This window comes from Triticum aestivum, chromosome 3B (assembly GCF_018294505.1).
Source record: "Triticum aestivum cultivar Chinese Spring chromosome 3B, IWGSC CS RefSeq v2.1, whole genome shotgun sequence".
NCBI classification, from domain to species: Eukaryota; Viridiplantae; Streptophyta; class Magnoliopsida; order Poales; family Poaceae; genus Triticum; species Triticum aestivum.
The window spans coordinates 60,829,604-60,845,969 of record NC_057801.1 but is presented as its reverse complement, the minus strand read 5'-3'; the positions used below and the strand labels follow the sequence as shown (position 1 = coordinate 60,845,969).

Genomic DNA, 16,366 nt, shown 5'->3' with positions numbered 1-16,366 from the left:
GAGAGAAGGAGCGGTGAAGAGACACCCACAGCTGCCATTTGCGTCATGGTTCTTGCCTGCAGCCGCTGATTTGGATCAGAGGCTGAGTTGCAAAGTTGCAAGGACGATGCTACACAACGCGCGCGCGCGATGCAGCCGGATCTCGCGGCCGGACAGTTTAGGAAAGTGTCCACGTGATGTGCCAAAATGAGAAAGGTCCACCACCCCTGCGTTGCCACGTCCAGCCAAAAGCAACGAAACAGAAAAAAAAAGGCAGCGATCCTCCCCCTCACGCACGTGATCTCACACAACCAACACCACAAAACTGTACGCCCCCCAACAGATCCCCCGGTATCTTCTTCCTCCCTCCAGACGCCATGTCAAGGGGGAGCTCCTTCGGCAGCAAAAAAAAAAACCACACAAGAAAAAAGAAAGTGAAAAAATCAGGCAAAAAGTTTCAGAAGAACGCAATTTTGTCTGCAACTCTTTGTTGCGGATTAGGCAATACTATGGAGAAACTTCAGCAAAGAATTTTTCAGAACTGGGCAAATTTCTTCACGTGAACACACCAAGGTAAAAAGGCCCTCCCTAATTTTTGGGCATGATTCTGTTAGTTCTAGAGCTAGTGGAACTCCACCTCTGTACATCCCTGTGTGATATACAAGCTGCAAAAATGCCTCCTGTACCATGTGCTGCGAAACTTGATCTTGCACAAAATCTCCCCCTCATGTTCTTGCCTCCCCTCTTCCCTGTAGAACTGGATGATAGAGAAGATGTTGGCTCTTGAAATTTTATGTTGCCTATGCTCTTGCACTTGACTTCTGCAACAAAACAAAAGAGTAAGCATAGTGATTTAGTTGTATAAAAACTGTTGATAATCTGTGTATAATAAACTGGACAAACTTGCCGACCGTTGTGGGCCTTGTGGCACAATTTTGCCTATAAGCACTGCAAGTTGTAAAAAAAGATAACGTGCCTAAAATCTAGTGTTGTATAAACTTTGCCTTCTATGGTCACATGTTTACATTACAGTTTTACAGTGTTGTTGCCTACTATGAAAAAAAATGCTGGTAAAAGCCAACAGATTTCTGAACACAAAAATGTTGAAGTTCAGAAGAAAAAATGTAGTATTTTGGCTGCTTTACTTGCCACAAGCCCACAACCCCCTTAATAAGATGCCTACAAGAACAAAAAAAGGGTAAAAGTGTTTGACTCATGTACTTTCAGTTGTAGTAAATTGAGTACTCAGAGATTCGTCGCCACTATTCCAGTATAAGCTTACAAGTCTAGTAAATATGCTACTGACATTACATATAGCAGGTTCAGTACTGCATATGTTTGTTAACTGTATTCAGGTTGAGTTCAGCTACATATATGTCTGCTACCGCAACAATTATGAAGCAAACCAGTAGTAACAATTAAGTCGAGTTTGGTTTTGCGCTTAGGTGATTTCCAAGGGTGCTGGGTTTTAGGAGACTTGGTCGACGAGTGGGGCGACCTAGCACACTGGGGGAGGCGAGTTGGTAGGGCGGCTTAAGACGATTTGGAAGGGTGCAAGTGTTTTTAGGCAACTTGGTCGATGGGTGAGGCGACCTAGCACACCGAGGATGGTCGAGTTTAGTTTCGCGCTTAGGCAATTTGGAAGGGTGCGGGTGATTTTAGTCGACTTGATCGACGGGTGAGGCGACCTAGCACACCAAGGATGGGCGAGGTTGGTTTCGTGCTTAGGCGATTTGGAAGGGTGCGGGTGTTTTTAGGCGACTTGGTCACCGGGTGAGGTCATCTAGCACACCGAGGATGGGCGAGTTTGGTTTCGCGCTTAGGCGATTTAGAAGGGTGCGGGTGTTTTTAGGCTACTTGGTCGACGAATGAGGCGACCTAGCTCACCGGGAGAGGCGAGTTGGTTGGGTGGCTTAGGCGATTTGGAAGGGTGTGGGTGTTTTTAGGCGACTTGGTCGACGGGTGAGGCGACCTAGCACACCGAGGATGGGCAAGTTTAGCTTCGTGCTTAGGCGATTTGGAAGGGTGCGGGTTTTTACACGACTTGATCAACGATTGGGGCGACCTAGCACACGGAAGAGGCGAGTTGGTTGGGCGGCTTAGGCAATTTGGAAGGGTGCGGGGTTTTACACGACTTGGTCGACGAGTGGGGCGACCTAGCACCTCGAGAGAGGCGAGTTGGTCGGGCGTCTTAGGCGATTTGGAAGGGTGCGGGGTTTTACGCGACTTGGTCGACGGGTGGCGCGACCTAGCACACCGGGAGAGGCGCGTTGGTTGGGTGGCTTAGAAGAGTTGGAAGGGTGCGGGTGTTTTTAGGCGACTTGGTCGAAGGGTGAGGCGACCTAGCACATCAAGGATGGGCGAGTTTGGCTTCGTGCTTAGGCGATTTGGAAGGGTGCGAGTTTTTACGCGACTTGGTCGACGGGTGGGGCGATCTAGCACACCGGAAAAGGCGAGTTGGTTGGACGGCTCAGGCAATTTGGAAGGGTGCGGGGTTTTACACGACTTGGTCGATGGGTGGGGCGACCTAGCACACCGGGAGAGGCGAGTTGGTTGGGCGTCTTAGGCGATTTGGAAGGGTGCGGGTGTTTTCAAGTGACTTGGTCGACGGGTGAGGCGAGCTAGCACACCGAGGATGGGCGAGTTTGGCTTCGTGCTTAGGCGATTTGGAAGGGTGTGCGGTTTTACGCAACTTCGTCGACGGATGGGGCGACCTTGCACACCGGGAGAGGCGAGTTGGTTGGGCGTCTTAGGCGATTTGGAAGGGTGCGGGTGTTTTCAAGTGACTTGGTCGACGGGTGAGGTGAGCTAGCACACTGAGGATGGGCGAGTTTGGCTTCGTGCTTAGGCGATTTGGAAGGGTGTGCGGTTTTACATGACTTCGTCGACGGATGGGGCGACCTTGCACACCGGGAGAGGCGAGTTGGTTTGGCGGCTTACTATACTAGTTACAAGGTCATATACATGAACTAGATAGTCAAACGAAAAAAACTCAATTATTCAGCTAAAGTCTTGTACTCCCTCCGTTCCTAAATATGTCTTTTTAGAGATTGTAATAAGTACTACATACGGATGTATATAGTCATATTTTAGAGTGTAGATTCACTCATTTTGCTTCATATGTAATCCATATTAGAATCCCTAAAAAGACTTATAATTAGGAACGAAGGGAGTAGTAACTAGTATAGTACCCCAATAAAACAGGATTCAGCCTTGAAGTTCTTAGACAAACCGTGTTGTAGAAAACTAGTTTTCCTATGATCCAAAAATGCCTACAATGGTGTTTGGAGCTACAATGAAAATACGTCCATAATATCCAACATAAATACCTACAAAAAATAAATGTCTGAACGTACAATTGAATATGCCTGCATTTTGTCCAAAATGCCTACAATGGTGTCTGAAAACTACATATTAAGATGCTTGCATGTTATTCCAGAAAAAAATGCATGTGTACCAAAAGTGCTCATGATGGACCTACCGCCTGTTTTGACTTCAAGATGCCTATAATAATCTCTAAAACTACAATTAAGATGCCTAAGTATTAGCCAAAGATGCCTACAAACAAAAATATCAGGAATTCTACAGTTGAAAAGATGCCTACAATAATATCTGAAACTACAATTAAGATGCCTACGTATCACCCAAAAATGCCTACAAACAAAATGTCTGAAAATCTGCAGTTGAAAAGATGCCTGCATATATCCAAAAATGCCTTCAATAATGTCTGGAACTACAATAGTTCCTTGGAGATAAACTGAGGCTGCTAGGTATGAAAAGGCCAGCCCTACACTTACACATGCTCATTTTCTCTCAGAGAGAAGTGGCTATGCTCAAGTACTGCGCTTTGCTAAATCTGCACATCTACTGAATTCAAAAATAGATGAAAAAATAGAAAAAACAGAGCAACCATACTTCATCTAAGAAACCTTCGGTAAATCTGTACGACAACAGATATCTCAAGCAAAAAGGTACGAACAAATCCCAGCAGAGATAATAGAGCAAACTTTTCACTGAACTTAACTGACTTTTTAGTAGAAAACCAAGAATAGCATGAGGGAATTTGCAGACTTGTGCTACCACATATTCTAGAGATATCATTTGTAACTCCCGCTTATAATAACAGATCAAAAAAGTTAGAAAAACACATTGTATTGCCTGGAAAAACATATTCTATTGCATAGAAGATTGCAGGTGCTCTCTGTGATTTTTCTTCAGTTGATATAAAATGTAGGCAAGCACAGAGGACATAATTAGGAATAACAGAAAAACATGCACCCCACACTTGACCTAATTTCATACACAGCCTGATTGGTATCTGCTGTTGTTGTTTGCCAGCATGAAACACACTCGAAAAACAGCCTATAAATCCACTATTATTGCCTAGTTTTAAATCTTCTATTGCTTAAAAAGTAAAAAAACACTGCATATTATTGCCTACATCCCTGGGATCTGATGGGATGGCGACATGAATTGTTGCCTGCCACCCAAAAATCCAAGCAGCTATGAGCTGCTGCACTTCCCCCCTCTCCATGACTGTGTGCTGCTGCACCTCTAATCCGTCCCTAATCCAAAACGATGGGGTGTGGATTTGTGCGTGGGAGACATATCTATGACCTCTAGCTGTTGATTGTCTGTCGGAATTTGAGTCTTTCTCTGGAAATTTCTCGATTTCAGCAACACTCGCCCCTCTATATTTCCAGAGATCTGAGAATTGGGCCTAAATGAGTGCGCATTCAACAATATTGCCTGCTAAACGCATATATTACACAGAATTTGCCTACTGAACACACATATGATGAAAATATAATGCAGTATTTTTGCCTCTTATCTCTCTCTGTGTTGCCTACAAAAAAACTCCTCTGGAAATTGTTGCCTACAACCTGAAACATTATAGTGCATCCATCAAACCAATCGTGAAACCACACGGATAAGACGCGAGACAGTTTCTGAGGGATAGATGTCCTCTAATCCCTTTCTCCCTTGTCTAGCAAATCTCAAACCCATGCTCCAGTGGAGATTTTGCCCCCGTGGATGCTAAATAGCTTGCCCTCCCCACGCGGCCCCAACCGGGAAGCAAAAATTGGTGCGCGCAAGACAGCAACTCGATGGCCAAAGCGCTAGATAACTCACCTCTGTTCGTGCACGTAGCAGAGAGCCTCGTCCCCCGTCGGCCGCCGCCACGCCCAACTCCCTCTTCTCCCTGGTCGCGCGCGCGAGCAACTCACCACACCCACCCCCCGCCCCGTGGACTTGCTGGTGACCACCTTCCCCTGATGTGGCGCTCGCTTCGCCGGTCCGCCGCTTGTCGTCGGTCGCCGGCGACGCTCGCATACGAATCGATTTATCTCGCCCTGTCGCCGTGCGGGAGGAGAGAGAGGGAGGGGAACGGGGAAGCGACAAAAAGGCACCGTCTCTGCCTATCCCACCTGGTCGGTCAACCCACCACGTGTCGCTATCTCGTGCCAGATGAACGGTTGTCCTGCGGCCGCTCCAGCGTGCTGGATGGCGCGCGCGCGTCACACAGCATTTAGGAAGTTGCAATAGGGCTCCTGTGGCAGCTAACAGCGTGTGGCAGAGTTGTGTGGGATTAGCAGACAGGGGCCCGATTTCGTGTGCTGAATAATTCAACGGTCAACATACAACAGCGACATGGGAACTGCTTTGAATAGGACCAGACTTGATTGTGGAACTTGTTTGCTTGCATATTATTTATATCTGCGTGGCTTCCAAAAAGGGGAATTTGCATCTGTATATCTGTATAATTAATGTGCTGGATGATTTTGGCTGCAAGGAATGTGCAAACACGGTGCCGAATCTGAGCAAATACTACCTTTGTAACTTAGTAATATAATACGTTTTTTTACACTGTCATGGGCTCTAAAAACGTCTTATAAAAAATTTATAGAGGGAGCATTACATAGGTGTTTTCACATGAATAAAACACATTGTTTGGTAAATCTCACCATCAGAGAGTAGGCTTTTGTTTTTGTGTTTTCAGATGAATAAAACACACTGCAGCAGGCATGTCTTCTCTTATTTTAGAAACTTGTTGGATTGCGCGCCCTTCTTCCTTGCTGATCCGCTCCATGCTTTGTTACTACAGTAACGGTCAAGAGTGAAGATCACTTTGCAAGAAGTACCTGGTGGTTGGGGTCAAGCTGAAGCTGACAGCGGTGAGCTGAAGAGACGGCCATCACTGCCATGCGCGTTATGATTCTTGCTTGCACCCGTTAACTTGAACCAGAGTCCCTCTGAGTTGCGAAGTTGCAACAGGGCTCCTGTGACAGCTAACAGAGTGGAAGAGTTCAGCGGTGAACATACAGTGTGTCGAATAATTCAACGGTAAGGGGACCAGACTTGCTCAGATTTCAATAATTCAACGGTCAACATGCAACAGCCTTACATGAGAACTGCTTGGCATGGACCAGGCTTGCTTGTGGAACTCGTTTGCTTGCAAACTACTCCCTCCGTTTCCAAATATTAAGTCTTTATAGAGATTTTAACAGGTGACTACATACGGAACAAAATGAGTGAATCTACACTCTAAAATATGTCTACATGTATCCGTATGTTATAGTCCATTCGAAATGTCTACAAAGACTTATATTTAGGAACGGAGGGAGTATGTCTGAAAAAGGGGAAACTGCATCTGTATATCCGTATAATTAATGTGTGATGATTTTTGCTGCAAGGAATATGCAGACACGGTGCCAGGTCTGAGCAAATATTACATATTGTATGTATTTTCACATTAATAAAAACACAATGTTTGGTTAATTTCACCATCACAGAGTATGCTTTATTTCTGTGCTTTTTCACATGAATAAAAAACATTGCAGGCATGCCATTTCTTATTTTAGAAACTCTGCGGTCGGCAGCTGCATGGAAGCAGATAGATGCCTCGTTGACTGGCCGTCAACCATATGGAGCATTGTCTCACTCACCACATAACTCTCTGGTTTGCGTGCTGACATCTGTATTATACTCCCTCCGTTCCTAAATACTTGTCTTTCTAGAGATTTCAACAAATGACTACATACGGCGCAAAATGAGTGAATCTACACTTTAAAATATGTCTACATACATTCGTATGTTGAGTCCATTTGAAATGCCTAGAAAGACAAGTATTTGGGAACGGAGGGAGTATTATCCAAAGGAAAGTAATTTTGGCAATTCTTTTGTACATTTTGCAGTGCCAAATATGAGGTTTTGACTTACCATGAGTGTTTTTTGTGTGCAGTTGACAGAATTGTGGTTCGCTGCTTGACCTCAGAGCATCACCGATAGCTTACTTTGAATTTAGTTACCTAAATGGCCTTTAGGCATGGACATGAATAACAAGCGATCGTTCTCCAGGGAAGGGAACCTCGCGAATGAATCATTCCCCTCAGGGGTTCGATCGAGCGAACAATTTCGTTCGCCACGGGAACCACCCGGAGTGAATAAGCCCAGACAGGGGGGAATATACAGGAGCGCTCCACCCCCCTATATGAATTTTAAATTCAAAAAATAACATCAAAATTCAATAAACATGGAATCTTGGGATATCAAACCCAAGTGCCCAATCTACTCCTGTGTGAAGCTTTGTGAAAAAAAATACCAAGAAATTTATCCGTGATGAAGAAGATACAGTTCGACCTACGATCCATCTAAATAGTTTTTTTTCCTATACATAGGATATTTTTTGTCTTTTTTGCCATTGATATATTTCCTGGTATTTTTTTTTAGAAAATTTCACACGGAAGTACATGGGGCACCTAGGCTTGATATTCTAAAATCCCCTGGGGGAGGGGGGTTCAAATTTTTCAGTAGTTTTTTGAACTTAATGTTGATATAGGGTGGTGGAACACGGAGGTGCTCCAAATCCTCTTCCCTCATACAAGCCCCTTTACAAGGCCTCACAGCCCGATTATACACAAAAATAAATGACAGGAAAAAGAAGAAAAACAAACAAAATGCAATGATACAAGCAAGTAAGTTTTGCCATGCATGGCTAACTAATTTGATCATGTAAAAGGTTACATGGCAAATAATAAACAAAAATATGTTTATTTACCAAATAGGTACAGCTACACGGGAAAAAAATTACCATGCTCTAGAGAATAAAAGTGCCACATGTTTTTGAAATAAATAAATCAAGTGTACGTAAGGCACACAAAAATGCTATGCTTGTACAAAAAATATACTACAGCAAGTCAACGCAGTTATGAAACTAATAAAAGCCAGAACTTAACATATAGAAGAAAAGAACATAACAATTATGTTTGAACCTAAGTTGCCATTGTTAAGTATAAGAATAAGATGATGACAAAAGAAATATTGAAAAGAAAACTTGTGAAAAAGTCTAATGAAAGTAAATTTGCCATGGGATGTTCAAGTAATTTTCTATTATACCAAAAAGAATTTACCATGCTTTGTTCAACAAATTTCCATGTTTTGAAAAATAATTTTGAAAACAGAATTTATAATGTTGTATGCATTAAAAGTTGCCCTAGTGTTTACAAAACAAATTCGCCATGGTCCAAACAATAAGTTTTCATTGTTTAATTTTTTGCCATTGTCCCAAAAATTATCATGGTCTAAAATAAAAATTTTCCAAGTTTTAAAAAATAACTTTTGCAATGGTTTGAACAATAAATTTTCATGGTACAAAGTATAAATTTAACAACGGTTCAAAAAAATAAAGTTGACATGGTTCAAGAAATAAATTTGGCATGGTATAAATTATAAATTTTCCATTGTACAAAAAATAACTTCGCCATGTGATCCACACAATAACTTTCTATGGTTAGAAAAATAATAAAAATCCATGATCCAAAACAAAAAATTGCCATGATCCATAAAAGTAAAGTTTGCCAAATGGTCTAAGAAGGAAATTATGAATGTTGATTAACTACATGATACATCTAACAATATTGATTTGGTATTAAGAATGTTGATGACTTTTCTTATAAATTTAGTCAAAACTTTACAACGGCCGACTGAAAACAAATCTTAACAACATGGTACCAGGTCTTTTACAGTTTATTTAACAACATGGTACCAATTATTTTAAGTTAAAAATGCCTGAACTGGTATCATGTTGATAAACTAACATGAGAACAGTTGAGACTTATAGACAAGAACAAGTCAACGGCTATCTACTACGAGGATGTGGAGCAAACAAGCATTTTTTTTAGGCAAACAATCTGGATCACGATATCAGGTCAAGCGAAAGCCCACCTGGACTTGATAGGGCCCGACAACTCGGCCCATACTGGCACGTCAGTTCCAACGTGTTCGTGGCCCAGACCGAGCAGAGAGGAAATCGGCCGGGCCCGTCCCCTTCCTCCGCCGCCCCCGCCGCACTGCCCGGCGGATGCTGCCGCTCCGGCGGACCATATCCCCACTTCTGATGGATCCCGGTCGTCCCTGCGCTCCTCTGGCAGGCCGCCGCTCTTACGTACCAGCACACCCTCCCCCCTGCAGCGGCCACCGCATCTTGATTCACAGGTACTCCAATCAACTGCAGATTTGTGGATCCTCCTACCAATCAACTACTCGTGCAAGGATTCTGAGCGCTGGGCGGCGAGGCGACGAGCTTGAGCCTACTGAGCTCAGAGGAATAATCCAGAGGGGACGCACCATTGGCACGGTAAGCAGCAACTTCTTCCTGACTAGTAGTACTATCAAATTGCAGAAATGTTTGTGAAATCTGATGTGCCATACACCCTGGTAATCGTAACCAATAGCAGCATTACATGGTCACAGTAGCAGCATAGATGATCCGGTCGAGAGCGATACGTGCTAGGCACGGTGCATCTTTCATTCGAAAGTAGTCCATGGCTGGTTTCTGGTGTGCAAACTCGCAAAGTTGCGAGCTGTCGCACGATGCCCTAAGCCTTAAAGGGTAACTGAATTGAATCTTATATGACATATATGATCAGTGGCGGAGCCAGAAAATATGTATCAGGGGGGCCAAGTGCTACTAAAACAGGTTGGGGAGGGCCAAAGTGTTGAAAAATCGATATTTAGCAGCAAATTAGTACTAAATTTGCCACTGTTCGTAGTACCTAAAAAATCCGCCACTGGGGTCTTCCTCCTTTTCCAAAAAAAAAAAGACACCCGTTTGCACCCAAACATGTGTTGTCTGTATTAAGCATACTAGAGGGCAAAAAAAGCTATCAAAAACAAAAGGGAAGCGAAGCAAAATCGTAGGTTACAAACAGCTTAAGGCAGGGCTCGCGACTACACAGGAAATCGGGAGAACTTAAAAGGGTTTCTTACTTCCTAATTGTTCTGTGTTAGTTATTCCTACTCCTACTAGTACTACTATCAAATTGCAGAAATGTTTGTGAAATCTCATGTGCCATACACCCCGGTAACCAATAGCAGCATTAGTCACAGCAGTAGCATAGATGATCCGGTCAAGCACGATACGTGGTAGGCACGGTGGATCTTTCACTCCATGAGCAGGAAAGTAGTTTATGGCTGGCTTCTCGTGTACAAATACGCTTTCTGTGTGTGCACAGCAGTATCCGTGCCATAAAAACACACTGGAATTTTTCTCTCCAACACACGCCCAAACGTGTGTCGCTTGTGCTAAGTGTATTAGAATGAGAAATGAGAACACTAGTATGCCCGCAATGTATACAAAACAAAATCAGCCAACAAAAGAAGTAGGGAAAAAAACTAAGCTAGCCAAGCCTAAAAGCTACTGTATCAAAACAAGGGAAGAGAAGCAAAACTGTAGGCTGCAGACAGCTTAAGGCAGGGCTCGTGGCTACACTGGAAATTGAAAGAACTTTAAAACACTTGTGGTTTCTAATTGTTCTGTCTTAGTTATTCCCTACTCCTAAAATGTGTTTTAAATCAGTGGGCTAGGAGCCTAGGAACATTTTGAAACATGCTATTAATTTCAACTAGAATAACAAGAAACGGATCTGCATTACAGAGAGAAACTGAACAAACTGTAGAATAAATAAATTCTTCTGCTGTAAAACAAGAAGGTTCGTAATATTAAAACATTTTGCAGGTAAAATTAACTCAACATAAGCGGCTTCATATTGTAATAGTTTGTAAAGATACAACAGACAAGTCTTTCACTCGTTTCTTTTAGCACCTGATAATCTAATTGTCTGTCTTCTCGGGATCGACTCATTTCACCTTGGACCCGATACATCTGAGGCTACAGGTGGAGCTGAAGAGTTCACATTTCCAGCAATACCAAAATTTGGTTCATTTGTTGCGACAAAGTTATGATCTATGTTGCTCTCTGCATCTATGGTACCTTCCAAGACTTTGACTACCTCGGACATTTTAGGCCTTCCTTTGCAGTCAATCTGCAAACACCACATCGCGAGCTTCATCATCTGAATCACATCTCGCTCGTGTGCTTGCATGTCGTTGCTGCTCTTGTCAATCAAATCTTCCAAGTGATTGTTCTTCACCTTTTCTTCCAATAGGGTAATAAGATGGACGCTCTCTTCAGGCAGGGAAGTGTCGAGGTTCTTTCTTCCGCTCACGATTTCCATGACCACAACGCCAAAGCTATAGACATCGGCCTTCTCCGTGATTTGTGATGTCAACCATTCAGGGGCTAGATAACCAGGTGTGCCTCTCATTCTTGTAACCACTTGACTCATGTCCCTATCAATGAGCTTGCATAGACCAAAATCGGAAAGTTTAGCATTGAAGTCATCATCTAAGAGGATATTTTGTGGCTTGACATCCAAATGAGCAATTCTCTTCATGCAATCCTCGTGGAGATAAGACAGACCCTTAGCTATGTCAGTGATAATCTTGCATCGTACCTTCCATTCTAACGGAGGAGCACTATTTTCATGTCGACCATAGATCCACCTGTCCAAGGATCCTTTTGGCATATACTCATAAACCAAGAGCCTATGGGATTTCTCTGCACAGAAACCAAACAGCCTGACCAGATTGATATGATGAATGCTGCCAATTGTCTGAACCTCCGCCAAGAATTCTTTCTTCCCCTGACCAGCTCGATCCAAACGTTTTACCGCAATCCTTTCCTCGCCTAGCTGTCCCTCGAAAACAGACCCAAATCCTCCTTCCCCGAGCTTGTCCTTGAATTGCTCTGTTGCTGCTTCTAACTGTTGAAACGTAAACCTCATTGGTGTTCCTTGTAGTTGACCGAACTCTGCCTCATCTTCCTCCATCTCATGGTGCCGTCGTGTTCTTCTCCGATATACGACGAAAAAGATCAATGCGAGAACAAAAACTATGGGACCAGTAATTGCAATCAAAACAACAGTTCTTACTTTCCTAGATGATGGTTCTGTGCTTGCTGGCCTAAAACCAGATTTGTTAGGATGACTTGGAGGTGAAGACGTTGGATTGATCGGTGGGCAGAAGATGACCTGGTAGTTGGTATCCCATGGACAACTGAATGCAGTTTGTGACGGAGCATCGCTGGAGAAGCTTAATGCTTCCGGGCACATCCGCACAAAAAAGGCCGAATATTTGTTGGATTCACAGTGTCTTCCATAGCAGCAGTACAAACTGGACTGGTTTTGAAGCGCGTTACATGCGCTGTTGCAGCCTCCCGGCGCCTTGAGCTCGCTCGGACACTGTGACGTGATGTTGGCCCCACAGTACGGCCCCCTTCTGCACCCTGATCGCCCTTGCCCGTTGGCCGGCATTGGCAGGAACTCCATGGGTACGTTGAAGCCCTGGTAGAGGGAGATGTGAAAGAAACTGTAGTTGTCATACTGGTTGAGCGAGAATTCAGCATACGTGATGGGCGGCTGACCATATGTGTTGCAGACGAGCAAGCCTTCGCAGTCGCCTGTCTGGCATGACCCGTTGCCTTTGCCGTCAAACAAGCAGCCTGTGCGCGCCCACACGCTTCCTGAAAGGGTGTCAGAGGGCACCTTGAGGGTCCATGTCTTCCCTGAGTCCAGCCGCATGCCACCGCCCACCGGCATAGCGCCTGGCCATACGGTGTAGGGGCAGCGGTTGGTGATGTTGAGTATCGTTTGGGTGGTGACGACTGGCAGGAGAAGCAGGAGGCAGAGGAGGAAGAGGCGGTGGAGAGTCAGGGAGATACCTCTAACTGCCATTAGTGCCGTCTACTAACAGGACTCCTCTTGGATGAGATGATAACGGAGGAAGAGATGTGTAGATGAGTGCACTTGTCTAATGTCTGCGTCTTGAAAATGTTCAACGGTCTAGGACAGCGACCTAACCCACTGCATTCTGTCCTCCAATATAAACAGTTTGACAAGCCCAGACTACTTGCTTGTGGTGGCTGTCTACTTCTTTTCGGTTACTTTCAACCTTATGCTGAACATCATTTCAAAGTTAGTACCATATATGCAAACTGCTGATGGTGAATATTTTTTGCTTACCACGATGCAAACATATGTCTACAAGTGAACATATAATTAACTTGCTGCCAGACTGAAATAGCTTCTTGTGTTCATTCCTGATCTGATCTGATGTATGCTCTTGCTGGGACAGCCAGACACTGGACCCTGGAGGATCATGGGGGGGCGGCGAGCTGAGATGGTCAGCGGCAGGCCAACAATGGCAGCAACTATGAGGGGGACACAATGTCTCGTGCACTAGTTTCGTGCATTTTCAACCTGTCTATCTCGACTACAAGTCGTCGTGTAAGTCAAGCTTTCTGAAAGTGGGAGATTTGGAGGAATAGACCGAAAGAGGGCATGTACATCATCATTCGCTGGCCCATTCGTTTGAGGATGATGGTACTCGGTTTTACATCCTCTGTCCAGTCAGGAGTGACGACCAAAACCTCCATGACTAAGTCGACCATGGCTGGGATTTCGACTTCAGTCGAATCTGTGGTACTCTTAGGCTGTGGGGGCTCTTCAGTGAAAGGATCTTCCTGAACTGAAGGTGAATAAATATGCTTCAAAAACACATTGCTAGGAATGGTCTCTCTCTTAGATCCTATCTTTGCCAATTTATCTGCAGCTTGATTTTTCAGTCGGGGTATATGGTGAAGCTCCAATCCTTCAAACTTCTTTTCCAGCTTTCTTACTGCGTTGCAATAACCAATCATGTCCGGGCTCCTGACATCCCACTCTTTCATCACTTGATTAACCACCAAATCCGAGTCATCGTAGACCATAAGGCGACGAACGCCGAGTGAAATGGCCATACGCAACCCATATAAAAGTGCTTCATATTCAGCTTCATTGTTGGAGGAATCAAAATGAATCTGGAGAACATAGCTAAGCTTGTCTCCACGGGGGATACCAATACTACCCCAGCACCGAAACCATTCAGCATCTTGGAGCCATCGAAGAACATGGTCCAATGCTCCGAGTGAACTTGAGTTGGCAGTTGCTGCTCAATCCACTCGGCAAGGAAATCTGCGATTGCTTGGGACTTGATAGTCTTCGTTGCCTCAAATTTGATATCCAATGGAAGGAGTTCAATCGTCCATTTTGCCACTCGACCAGTTGCATCTCTGTTGTTCAGAATTTCAGATAATGGCGCGTCGCTGATGACTGTAATGGAGTGATCAGAGAAATAGTGTGCAACCTTCTTCATGGTCATGTAGATTCCATAGACAAGCTTCTGATAATGTGGATATCTCTGCTTGGATGGAGTCAAAACTTCAGAGAGATAATACACTGGGCGTTGAACTTTGTAAGCTTTTCCTTCTTCTTCCCGCTCGACCGTGAGTACTGTACTGACAACTTGTCCAGTGGCTGCAATGTAAAGCAGTAAAGGCTCTTTGCTGATTGGCGCAACAAGCACCGGTTGGGTGGAAAGCAGGGTTTTGAGCTCTGCAAATGCTGCATCAGCTTCATCAGTCCACTCGAACTTATCAGATTTCTTCATCAATCAGTAAAGAGGTAAGGCCTTTTTATCGAGACGAGAAATGAATCGACTCAAGGTGGCCAAACAACCAGCAAGCTTCTGAATGTCATGCACACGCATAGGGCGTTTCATTCGGAGGATGGCATCGGCTTTTTCTGGATTTGTGTCGATCCCTCGTTCGGAAACGAGGAAACCGAGTAATTTTCCACCTGGGACTCCGAATGTGCACTTTGACGGATTAAGCTTGATATCATACCTTCTTAGGTTGGAAAAGGTTTCTGCGAGGTCGGTCAGCAGGTTGGAACCTTTACGCGACTTGACCACAATGTCATCCATGTATACTTCCACATTCCGACTGATTTGAGTGAGCAGGCACTCCTGAATCATCCTCATGAATGTGGCGCCAGCATTTTTAAGACTAAATGGCATGGTGACATAGCAAAAGCACCCGAATGGGGTGATGAAAGCTGTTTTTATTTCATCGGGACCATACAGTCGGATCTGATGATACCCGGAATATGCATCTAGAAAAGACAAGCGCTCACACCCCGCAGTCGAGTCAACAATTTGATCAATGCGGGGGAGAGGGAAATGATCTTTCGGGCAGGCCTGATTAATATGCTTGAAATCGATGCACATACGAAGTGAATCGTCTTTCTTAGGGACCATGACCACATTGGCAAGCCACTCGGAGTGGTAGATCTCTCGGATGAACTTTGCTGCTAGGAGCCGAGCCACTTCCTCGCCAATTGCTTTTCTCTTCTGCACGGCGGACCGCCGAAGATGCTCTTCGACGGGTTTTATCTTGGGATCGACACGTAAACGGTGCTCAGCCAGTTCTCTGGGTACACCCGACATGTCAGAAGGTTTTCATGCGAAGATGTCCCAGTTCTCACGGAGGAACTAGATGAGCGCTTCTTCCTATTTGTTGTCGAGTGTCGTTGAGATATGAGTCGGTGCAGCATTGGGATCGGTCGGGTGAATATGAATCGGCTTCGTTTTTTCAGACAACTGAAATGCAGAATCCGTAGCAGGCTTCTTAGCTCGGAGCAAATCACTTGGATCTGCATTTTTCTGATATTCTTGAAATTCAACTGCTGCCATTTGTGCATCGGCAATTTTGGAACCCTTCTAGAAGCATTCCTCTGCTTTCTGCCGATTGCCAGTGACTGTGATCACACCTCTGGGGCCAGGCATCTTCAGCTTGAGGTACCACAACTTCAAATGTCAACTTTTCCTTACGGTAATTCTTGGAATCACCAAAAACCACGTCAAGGGCGATCTGGTCGAGTGATTCAGCTTTCTTTCCAGGGATAACGCCATGAAAACTTATATTGCTCTCACTAAGTTTGGACACCGGAATGCCCATCCCCTTCAAGGTTTCAGCATAAAGGATATTTAGGTCGCTACCACCATCTATTAGCACTTTGGTCAGTCGAGTGCCTTCGACCACTGGGTCGACCACCAATGCTTGCCTCCCAGGGGTGGCTATGCGCGCCGGGTGATCAGACTGGTCAAATGTGATCGCTGTTTGCGACCATTTCAGGTATGTGGTCATCGTCGCCAGAGCAACCATATTTAC

General features: G+C 44.6%; 1 protein-coding gene and 2 long non-coding RNA genes across 3 annotated transcripts; 1 reads left to right on the top strand and 2 right to left on the bottom strand.

Moving 5' to 3' along the window:
• Nucleotides 1-489: 489 nt before the first annotated feature.
• On the bottom strand, nt 490-5,543 carry LOC123068567 (uncharacterized). Its single transcript, XR_006431836.1, has 2 exons — nt 5,113-5,543; nt 490-800 (listed from the first exon to the last, which is right to left on the bottom strand). It is a non-coding gene; the product is annotated as an uncharacterized lncRNA (long non-coding RNA).
• A 3,703-nt stretch (nt 5,544-9,246) lies between these two features.
• On the top strand, nt 9,247-13,906 carry LOC123068566 (uncharacterized). Its single transcript, XR_006431835.1, has 2 exons — nt 9,247-9,616; nt 13,453-13,906. It is a non-coding gene; the product is annotated as an uncharacterized lncRNA (long non-coding RNA).
• Nucleotides 10,976-13,172, bottom strand: LOC123068565 (PR5-like receptor kinase). Its single transcript, XM_044491169.1, has one exon. The coding sequence runs from the start codon at nt 13,050-13,052 to the stop codon at nt 11,124-11,126; it is 1,929 nt and encodes a 642-aa protein (XP_044347104.1). The 5' UTR covers nt 13,053-13,172; the 3' UTR covers nt 10,976-11,123.
• Nucleotides 13,907-16,366: the final 2,460 nt, after the last annotated feature.